The following is an 11,881-nucleotide window of genomic DNA, read 5'->3' on the forward strand; positions in this document are numbered from 1 at the left end:
TTTTGGGTTCAAATTCAATTGGTACTTATTGATTGTTTAAAAGCTCCAATTCGATTATATAATATTCTCCACTTTTGATTTAATCACAATGTCATCTGCATTATCTTCGACCAAGTCAGTACACACTTTTAATTTTTCTTGACGTTTTAAAACCATAATCACAATGGATAGCTAGGTCAGATATTGATTTTTTGCATATGAAACTAGCTCCACACAAATTTTTTATTTCTTCCTTCATTATTTCCCTTTTTTCTTATTTGAACTTCCTTTTACATTGACTAATTGACTTGGCCAAAGGGTCTAAAGCTAACCTATGGGATAAGAAATCATGGTTTATCCCTGGCATGTTTCTTGTCAACCATGTGAAAGTATGATTGTTGGACCTCAAAAGGTGAACTAGCCTCTCCTCAAGACGAGGTTTGAGATTGGAACCAACCCTAAACTTTCTCTCCTCTGCTAACTAGACATATTTTACGTCACTAAGCCTCTCTTTAAATACTATCCTTGAATTTACGTCCAAGAGGTTCATACTGATAATAAGTAGCTGCATTTGTTTTGCATACTTAATATTTGTGAGTTGTATATTGATTTGTTAACCCTTGCATAACCTTGGGAAATGGGACAAATCTTGAGATGATAAGTGGAAACCATTGCTTCTAACATGTTCAAAGATGGGTGACCCAATAGAATATTATAGGAAAATTGAGGGTTTATGACCAAATATTTGACCAACAAGGTATTAACTGACTTCCTTACACTGAAGGTTGTTTGTATTTCTGCATAGTCTCAAACTTCCACTTGATCTCCTAAAAATCCTATTAACGCACATCAAAAGGTTTGAAATCATTCTTCAAAATATTGAGTTTTATGAATGTATCCTAATACAATACATTAACCAAACTCCCTTAATCTACCAGTACCCGATATACATTGCGACTCATTGTTACAACAAATATCACTATAAGGTCATCTTTATGTGGTACCACGTCCCATAGATCCTTATCTAAAAAGATAAAAACAAGAGTTTTGTTATGTATTGTCTCTATAAATGTTAAATTCATAAATTCTCAAGAATGTCATTTTTGTGTCGCACTTAAGCATCCCACCTCCAACAAAGCCTTAGGAGATAATGTTGAAATCCCCGAGAACTAAGGTTTCGTGATCTTCATAATATTGACATTTCTTTTTCAAACATCTCTTAGGACTCTTACTCTCCTCGCCCTCAACCTCTCTCTTCCAATACATTGTGAAGCTTCCCTTTTTAATCAACTTCACAATTTGCTTAATCAAGGTATGACAACTTTTTAGTGTCATGCCTTGTGACGAGGACTTAACTGTTTGTTGGGTCTCTTTAAGAAAGTTAATAACCTTGTTACTTGCACATCTTATTACAATTTCTCTTCGAAACATTTAAAGGGAGTTAATGGAGCTTCGTCTTGTCTCGCCTTTTATCATGGGTATGGTAATGTCGATTAATAAACGAGGTTCAAAAATATTAATGCCTCCTACCACTCCTTGAGTTTGACAGGATGGTTTCTATAAATCAGTGTTATCTTTCTTATCTTCCTAATTTTCCCTTGTCATGACTTTCTCGCCTCAATATGAGAGGATATCTAATCTCGCACATGTTTTTCATAGTCTGCTAAATTAACAATTATGCAAAAGAACCGCACATGATCCTTTCACAAAATAGGTTTTTGCACTAAAGTAGTGTATTTTTTTTTTGGAAATTACGATTTTGGATAAATATGTTTTTATGAAAATGGGTGAGTCATATCCCAAAGATACAACTTCCGAGTGAGTGAAACTCATTCCAAAATCTTATTCAAGGACTACGACTTTTACTCTAAAATTATATCCTAAAATACGACTTATCCATTTTCATATTTTTTTTATTAATTTCTAAAGAAAACATTACTTTGTGAAAAACCCACAAATCATCAAAAGACATGTGCTGGTTGGGTTATAGAATTTTGACAGTCACATGACATAATCTTCTCAAGTATCCTCCAACAACTTTGCATTGTATTGTTTTAATCAAAGATATCATTTAAGTTTATTCTTCTTACACATCTCCTCTTGCTCTTAATGTTGTATCTCAACTCTTTCTCGTCTCTTCTCTACTTACATCTTCATCTCATTCACCACGTCGAAATATTCTACCTAAAAATAAAGCATTCTTATACTAGAAGTATTCAAAACTTTATTTTTTTCTCCTTCCCTTTTAGCAGAGAATTTAGAAACTTTGCCCCCAAGTTAGCGTCATAAAGACTGCATCCCACTTTATATAACGTATCCTCAACTATCTAAGTTCGGTTGCTATAATAAAACCCTGTCTAAGACCCCAATCTTGAAATTGACTTATCAAACACATAACAATACACCAAAGTCCTTATTATGGGTAGTAACTGATCACTACAAGACCATAATCTACAACTTTTAATTCTATAACTTGTTTAATTTGTATAGATAGAAGATCTAATTGCTTGACTATGTTTTTTACAAGGATTTGAGTACCTTAATTCCATGTTCTTTTTTTTTCGATAAAAAACTTATTTAATTTGATTCTCTTCTTATTAAATAATTAATAAAGTTTTTTATTTTTTAAAAACGGAATAATGTAATGGTTATTAACTTAATTGACAGTAATTATTAATAGATAAACATTAACGAATTTTATTTATTGATCATTTCTGAAAATAATGACATTAATTTTAATAGATAAATGATTTTGTTGTATTTTTTAAGATTGGTAAACTGAATTAAATTTTAAGAAATCACATTGTAAGAAAATATAATTAAGACTAAATTAAATTTTAAAAATTAGTCTTACTAAGTTTCGTGACTCTTGGAATCATGCGCATGGCACCTACGAGTTTATATATATATATATATATATATATATATATATATAAATATATATATAAATAAAGTCACTTATAAAAATTATTTGATAAATAATCAAATTATATTAATTATGTTGAAATTTTTATATTAATACTGTACATAAATAAAATACTGTCATCTTGTTAATGTTTTTATATAAAAAAAACATATACTTAGACTTTTGGATAAATCTCTTTATAAGTACTTTAAAAAAAGAGTTAAATAAGTTAAAGTTAACTTATCTTTAAATTAAGATGTAAAAGTTTGTTTGTACAGATTTTCTAAATTTTATTTTTCAGTTTATATAAAAACTAACTTTAATTTATATAATAGTTTATTTTATTAGTTTTATAAAAATGTGTATAAATAAATTTTGTCTAGATGTTTTAATGAAAATAAATATATTATATGGGATACATAAAATTCCTATTTTTAAAATTATACAGTATTATAATTATAGTTAATTTAAAATTTTATATTTTTGAAATATAATACTTATTTTAAAGATAAAACACTAAATTTAAATTAAGAAAGAACATAAATTATACATATACTACCTTGTGTAAGTTTTGTTTAGTGTTTACTTTATCAACAAAACTTGTTTTTCCTGACGTGGTGAGGTGTGTCAGTGTTATCCTAATATCTTGTCTCCGACCATTTTGGTAACTAAAAAATCCTATAAATTTCACTTTGCTTCATATTCTGTCGCCATTCCTATCTTCTTCCTCTTCTTCTTTCCAACACAAACTACCCTTCTCTCATTTTCTTTTCCCTTTCTACCCCATTATAGTTCTTGTAAGTTCATCTTCTTTCTTTCTATTTGTCAGTTTGGTTCTCTTATTATTACAACTGCTGGTTTTTTCTTGCTACAGATCTACCAAGTGCCGTTTTGAATCGATTTATTTACGCACTCTAGTTATTTGTCTCTTGCGTTACTGAGCTACTTAGGACTCCGGTTTTAGAATTGTTTGTCCTCTACTCAGAACGACAATGCTAAAAACGTGTGTTCCTGTCTCTGAAACCTCAGATTTGGTTAGGATGCTATTTGTCTTCTTGTTTCTCATTGATATCTTTGTTCTCAACAGCTGAGGTTTATGGATACTTGCAAATTTATTAGGGCTCTTTTATGTTTACTACTAATCTCAAATTCATAATCTTTGGATTCAGCTTCTGAATGTGCAATTGTATTTAAGAGTTTTATTGTCTATAGTGGTCCTAATCCTGTTTGACTCAAACAGAATTGTCTCCTCGTGATCCATGGAGAATACCTGTGGTTTCATACCGATAAAATCAATATGAATCCCTTGTAATAAAGGGTTCTTCCTTTTGGTTGGTGGATTTGGATGTGTGTTTCGTTTTTAATATTGTTTTTTGAAAGTCTTGTTAGCTTCATTTATTTTATTAACGCATCCATTGGCTAATTTTGCTCTGGGTTTTCATGCAAGAGGACAATGGACTCTTAGTAGTTTTCAATTGAGTTGTTTTATTTGATTATAATTTCATCTAGCCCGGCATTTAATTCAATAGGGTCAAAAGATTATTTTTCTTGTTAAAAACTTAGTTTTGTTTGGTTTTGAGATCAAACTTATGGACTTTCTAGGTACACGGAAAGGTGGACTTTTGTTAAAGGATAATTCCTGACTATGATTCTAGATTATGGTGTTTACAAACATTTGTTATGCTTTCTTGTTCGAGCGATATCTGTAAAAGGAACAGTTGTTTGTTTTTTCTTAAACCTTGCAAATTGAATATTTTTCAATGAGTTTCCTTTTCTCAATTAAATACTTGAAATTTTCTAAATCTTGTGCTACTTTTCCCCTTCTCAGTTTCATTCATTCAGCTGATATGGACTTAAAGGGAATGGAAGTCACTGGTGGCTAAGGCTTGCGAGTTCTATGGCCTACTCTCGTATGGCTTTACAGTTTTTTTTTAATGTGTGTTGTTGCTTAATTTCAATTTTTAGCTTTGAAAAATATTACAACTCTTTGCCTTAATTTATAGATACCTGTGAAATGTGCGAGGGTAGATACAGCTTTGGAAGCTTAATATATAATTGGCAGAACACAAGTAAGAAGGATTATTGTAGGAGCATAACTTCTGTTATGGAATTACAATCAGATTGGATAAAGCACAGAAAGTCGTCTTCATATACTGCTCACATGATTCGTTCTGCCACATCTTTTATGCCATGGTCTTGCAGAATCCCTATTGGGGAAGGGTATTATGAATTTCTTTAGTTTGTTGTAGTCATTTTCACATTGTTTGGTTGATTGGTCGCCAACAAAATTTCTCAACGTCTTTGTGGTACGTCATATCTGTGTTTGCTAATTTGAAAAATGCCTGGTTTTGTGGCCGAAAAGAAGAGATATACAGACCCAAATATGTGTTTTCCCAATTTGGCCAACCATGGTAAACCAACCTTTTCGAAAAGCAATCGTTGTGTGAGGTCTGAGGCTCTAGATGATGATGATGACGATAGTAGTATCCCCATTCTACCTGGGTTGCCTGACGATGTTTCAAAGCACTGCCTTGCACTTGTGCCTCGTTCTAACTTCCCTGCCATGGGCGGTGTAAGTAAGAGATGGAGAGGCTTTATTCGAAGCAAAGAATTTATAACCGTGAGAAAATTGGCTGGGATGCACGAGGAATGGCTCTATATCTTAACAGCCGGTAGTGAAGGAAAAGGGAGCCATTGGGAGGTCATGGATTGTCTTGGTCACAATCGCCGATCCCTTCCACCAATGCCTGGTCCAGCCAAGGCTGGCTTTGGGGTGGCGGTTCTCAATGGAAAGCTCCTTATTATGGCTGGCTGTTCATCAATTGATGGAACTGCATCTGTCTCGGAAGAGGTTTATCAATATGATTCTTGTCTCAACAGGTAAACTTACCTTTATATTTGACTTTATAATTCCAACTTCATAATTGAGTTAATAGATGATTGTGGCACTTTACTTAGTTGTCTAGTGTACTACTTATGAGACTCATGTTATGGGAAACCTTTGGGTATCTGTGATTGGGTGAGAGATTTAAACCTGTTATATTGATTTTTCGAGCCTGTTATCTTTATACCGGGTGAAAATAATCGTACCACCAGTTCTATAATTTATCCATTTCTGGGGATGTGTTGATTTTAGAAATTAGAACTGAAGGGGCCGTTTGTCCATGGTTAGAAGTCTTTCTGGTATAAGATTTTAACTATTCTAACAAGCGTGTTTTTCTTTGACAACCGTTTCACTGAAAACACTATAAAGTAGGAAATTTAAACTAGAAAAGTTTGGAATGGCTTGACAGACAATGACTTGTTGTATTGTATGATTTTAATTGGCCAGTTATGTAAGGGCATAAAATGGATTTCAAGATTAAGAAAATCATTGTCAACGTTGAAACATGAAATATGATTGACCATACATCAGCCTCCCACTTTTATAGTGTTTGTTGTTACACTCATGTATATATCTGCTTATGCTCCTTTTTGATAAATCCCTCTGTAATTGATAAAGATGCATCACTTTGTCCATGTCACCTCTTATTATTAATTTGGCTACATATTCTATGATAGAGCACCGTGCTATTATTAAACTTTGTAATTGCAATTGCAGCTGGAGCAGATTATCAAGCATGAATGTGGCTCGGTATGACTTTGCTTGTGCTGAAGTCAATGGCTTGGTTTATGCTGTTGGAGGCTATGGTGCAAACGGTGACAGTCTCTCCTGTGCAGAGGTGTATGATCCGGATACCAACAAGTGGACGCCAATAGAGAGCCTCCGTCGTCCAAGATGGGGTTGCTTTGCCTGTGGATTTGAAGGGAAGCTCTATGTCATGGGTGGAAGATCAAACTTTACAATTGGAAATTCCAAGTTTGTTGATGTGTACAACCCAGAGAAGCATGACTGGTGTGAGATGAAAAATGGGTGTGTGATGGTCACTGCTCATGCAGTGCTGGGAAAGAAGTTGTTCTGTATGGAGTGGAAAAACCAGCGGAAGTTAGCAATATTCAATCCAGAGGACAATTCATGGAAAATGGTACCAGTCCCTTTGACAGGGAGTTCAAGCATTGGTTTTCGGTTTGGGATATTGGATGATAAGTTGTTGCTGTTCTCACTGGAGGAAGAGCCTTCATATAGGACTTTGTTGTATGATCCAAGTGCAGCCCCAGGATCTGAGTGGCAGACTTCTGATATAAGACCATCTGGTTTGTGCTTATGCAGTGTAACTATTAAGGCCTGAAAGATTGTTGCTTCTGAGTTTAGAGACCTTGAGAGAGCTTTGGACCTTTGTTGTTTTAGTAGAATTAGATGTTAATTTACTGTTTTTGCTTGTTCCTGATAGTTTTATCATGTCATGCCATGTCTAATTTATGGTTGGATCATTTCCTCAAGTTTATTCAAGTAGTTGCCATCAACTTTGAGCAGCACTACTTTAAATAAATTATGGTTGCAGTTTTCTTTTCCTTTTTCTATTCTAATTAGAAGGTAATAACTTAAGGATTTAAGACCTACTTAAATCTTGATGCACTTGTGATTCAATCTCTGTAGTTGGGCACACATGTTCATACTTTATGGGGCCAGCATTTGCACGAATGGTGGTTAAATAGAACCATGTGAATCAAGAAGGGGAATAAAAGGCATGGAATTAGCAGACAAAAAGAAGAAACCAAATCACGAAGTTAAGAAGATTTTTTGGATGTGATTTTCTGTCAGGACATGAAGGTGGATAATTAAAAATAAGTTATTTTAACTAAAAATAAATAAATTTTTGCGTTTTTTATTTAAACTGGCAATTGAAAAAGATTTTAAACATAATGATTTGAACATAAAATTTCAGATTTTGTAAAAAGTAACGTGATTTGAACATTAAAAAAACCCGGAAAAAATTAACAGAAAATATGAATGTAAAGCAACTAAGAATAATTTAAGAATTAAAACGAACAGGAAATGTAAATAACAAAAGACATTAATTACTTAGGATAAAATAGAAGTTTGTATAACTTTTTTATAAAGTTGCTCATCATACAAGCATCATTACTTCTTTTTGTCATTTTTATTTTTAGTGCTTATAGATAGTTGGTATCAAATATTTTTGCCGTAAGTTACATTAAACCTTATACATAGACAACAATACCATAGTTGATATCAAATATTTTTGCCACAACTTTCATATCATGATACCATGATGATTATCAATGTCCACACCAACACCATCCTCAACGTCAGCTTCAACACCTTTTTGGGTTCCACATCACCACCATCCTTAACATTATATTTAACACCTTCAGGTTCTACACCACCATCCTTAACATTACCTTCAACACCTTCGATTTCCACACCATCACCTAAAACCAACAACACTTCTGCCTCTGAAACAACATGCACTAAAAATAAATGAACTTCACCATGTGTATTTGCAATTTTCAGCATTTCTATTGTACCGCGATCATCAACCAGAACATCCAATCTATTTTCCAACTCTTCACAACCTTTACGTGAATACCACATCTCCTGTACTTTTAAAAACCTCATCTCCTTTATGATGCCAAGTATTTCAAAGTAACTCCATCTATCATTGTCACATGACCATGTTGATGTATCACCACCAACATATCTCGCATCACAAAATGTCCCACGCTGGTGGACCACAAACTAAAAGTAACCTTCTGCCATGATATGGACTTTATAAAAGGTATCCTTGTAAAATATAGAAAATGTTGGACCACATGTTATGTCAGAAACCAAATGTTTGACCACACATAGAAAATTCTTGCACATGGTGGACCCTACATCATAAACTACTCTGTAAATGTTCTCTCAAAGTAATCACAAATAGAACCACTCTAAAAGTAAGTCAAAAAGTTCTAACATTAGAAATGACCACCACAAACTGCACCACGCTCAACAACGCCTTCAAGTTCCACAAACGTTACCCCACACAATTGCACTTCACGAGCTCAGGATCGCACCTCACAATCCAACCACGGGATTGAATCACAAACTGTAATTTATTGGCTTATTTCAATAGTGTTCATTTAGTCATTTCATGAAGACAACACTAGAATCTTCCATAATTCACATTTACTAATTGTATTTACTCTTAATTTAGGGTTTAGTTATGTGCTTTGTAATGACCGTTGTGATTCTCCACTATAAATTGTAATATATATAATATACTTTATAAATTTTGTGTTGCCTACTACTCTTTAATAACAATTGTCGTGTGTGTAGTTTTTTTATTGTGTGTATTATTTGAACTCTCATATAACATTACATGATATATATGATTTAGTAACATTATCTTACCTTGTAGTGATTTCATTAATTATTATTTATTTCAAATATATGAACGTAATATTTTCATTACATGCTCCTTGGTGTGATAACTTTGCTTTTGGATAGAAAAAACTTTCAAGCCCAATGTACATGTCATTCATTTAGACATATAACATTACATCATACATGAGGTATGAACATTATCATATTTGTACTGATTCCATTTATAATTTTTTTATTTTTTATAAAAGAAGCTAATAATCTCCTTCCATATTGCTTCCTAATGATAGTTGCACTTTTGAAAAAAAAATAGTTATCCTCATTTCTATTTTTAACTCATACTTTGTTGACTTATTTCAATTGTGTTGATTTAATCATTACATGAATTCAACACTGAAATATTAGGTACAAATCTCCACTTTTGCATTTCATATGTTAATTTCTTTTGTAAATTATGTTATGTTTTTTGCCAGTGTGAACCCAAACTTTATGTTTTTTTTACTGTAATCTGTATATTAACATTATTAGCATAACTTCCATAATTTGCATTTTCAATTTGGTTTTTTACTAAGTGTATTTTATTTTTTATTACTTGTAGGGTGATATAGTGTTTTGTAATGAATATAATATCTTTTAAAAGTGTTATGTTGCATATTGCTCTATATTAACATGTTTTCTTTTGGACAAAACAAAACTTTGCGTACTCATTTTTTAGAATGATAAGAGTGCAACTATGACAAGTACAAAATCACTCTTCTATGTTTCATATGTTATTTTTTCTGTAATTTTTGTTATTTTGGGTTACTTTTATTTGCAGGTCTATTTTTTTCCTCCACAATATTTACATTTAAGTTAGATGTTGTGGTAATTATAATCTAATGTTTCTCAACACTCAAATTATGGCAACTAAAGAGAAGGACTTATGTATTTCATGATTGCTATTGTTTGTTGATTTTGTTATGTTCTGTCACTTACGTGGAAGTTGTTTTAAAAGCTTAGCTTCTGCATTGCAAAATTGTAAAGAATATAATATATTTTTAGTGGTAGATCTGATAGGTACAAACCCCCTCTTATATATTTCATATGTTATTCTTATTGTATATTATGTTATTTTTTGCACATTGATTTCTATTTGTTATTGTTTGTGTTCATTCTTTTATATTTTACCACTTATAGCAAATTTGTTATATATACAGTTTCTGTTCCGTACTGTTCTCTATCAGTTCATAAATTTGTTTTTCACTGCTATGCTCTAATTGAACCCGTGCTACCTTATTTCAAATCTATTTATTCAATAATCTTGTGCTCAAAAGTAATATTGTATCATGTACACGAAAACACATGTATATTTTGTCACTTTCATTTCTACATATATGTTTTTGTGTTCTTACTTTTCAATTTGCTTCTAGAGTTTTATTTTTTAAGTGTTATGTGTTGTCTTATTTTAAATGCAATGACTTAATATTTTTCATGTGGTTAAAATTCAAAAAATTTGGTAGCCACACACAAATATTTTTATATTTCATGTCTCATTCTATTTGTGATTTTTTAGGTTTTGTCAATTTCATATTTATTAATTCCAATTATCATTCTTGCATCTAATTTTTTATTCCTTTAACTATTTTTTATCTCTTATTAACGGCATGATTGATATTGTGTTTTGTAATGATAGTTATGATTTTAGACAAAAGAATATTATTATTCAATTTTTTTCTTAATATTTTAATTCAATTTTTTTTATTTAAATAAGTCTTGTGCACGGGTAAAGTACTAGTTCATACCCATTTTATATCCTATTTTCATTTGGCAACCTCCACCTCCATACCTTTCTCATGCACCCCTATATTAATTGTGGAAAGTCAGTTTAAATCTTTTTAAATAACCCTAAATGAAGCATAACCTCACTTTTTAAAATAATCTTAGAGCAACACCCCCATACCCCTTTCCAATCGTATACCTCCGTTCCAGCTGCAACACTTTCAATCTTCTCCAACTGCAGTGCTTGAGAGAGTAATTTCATCATTTAAGTATGTAGGAGATGATTGACAAGAAGATTTGTTGTATTCATAGTTTCCAGTATAAAGATAATTTTTTCTTTTTTAATTTTGTACTCCATTTTTGCATCTCGTTGATTTTTTTTTTTAGTTTTGTAACTTCCAGAAGAATGCCTAAATTTTTTAAAAAGTGAGCTCAAAATAATAATAAAAGTAAACATATTTTTAAATATCTTTCTATTTTATTTTATTCATCTTTTTATTATTTGAAAAGAAATAATTTAATCATTATTAACTTATATTCTTATGACACAAATTAGTTCAAATAACTTAATACTTTTATTTAACTTTTTTTAATATTTAAAAATAAAGAACATTAAACAGATTTTTTAAAATAGAAAGGAATCAATTTAAACATGACATTTACTAATTTTGTGTTTTTTTTTACAATTTTTTATTTATTTGAGACATCTTAAATTTTTAAATTTTAATTTATATATATTTTTATTAAATTTTTTTAATATAATTAAATATACTGTTAATGTTAATTTATAATTTAATTAATGAGTAGTGTTGAAATTAAAAAAATAATATGAAGGAAGAATTAATCTTTCCATTTTATTCTCCAACTAAACTTAAATTGTATTTTAGTGGCGTAATAATTTTCACAACCGTCACAAACATGCAAATCCTGGGTAGGCCCATAACCCATCAATGCAATCATTTTCAAGCCCATAA

The 11,881-nt window shown here is 31.2% G+C and overlaps 1 protein-coding gene across 1 annotated transcript; it reads left to right on the forward strand.

Moving 5' to 3' along the window:
- The first annotated feature begins 4,887 nt into the window (after positions 1-4,887).
- On the forward strand, positions 4,888-7,336 carry LOC137811554 (F-box/kelch-repeat protein At1g67480). Its single transcript, XM_068613340.1, has 2 exons — positions 4,888-5,764; positions 6,486-7,336. Exons 1-2 carry the CDS (start codon positions 5,223-5,225, stop codon positions 7,111-7,113), a joined length of 1,170 nt encoding a protein of 389 aa, XP_068469441.1. The 5' UTR covers positions 4,888-5,222; the 3' UTR covers positions 7,114-7,336.
- The last annotated feature ends 4,545 nt before the right edge of the window (positions 7,337-11,881 follow it).

The sequence above is a fragment of the Phaseolus vulgaris genome, chromosome 2 (genome assembly GCF_051622355.1).
Source record: "Phaseolus vulgaris cultivar YP4 chromosome 2, ASM5162235v1, whole genome shotgun sequence".
Classification (NCBI taxonomy): domain Eukaryota; kingdom Viridiplantae; phylum Streptophyta; class Magnoliopsida; order Fabales; family Fabaceae; genus Phaseolus; species Phaseolus vulgaris.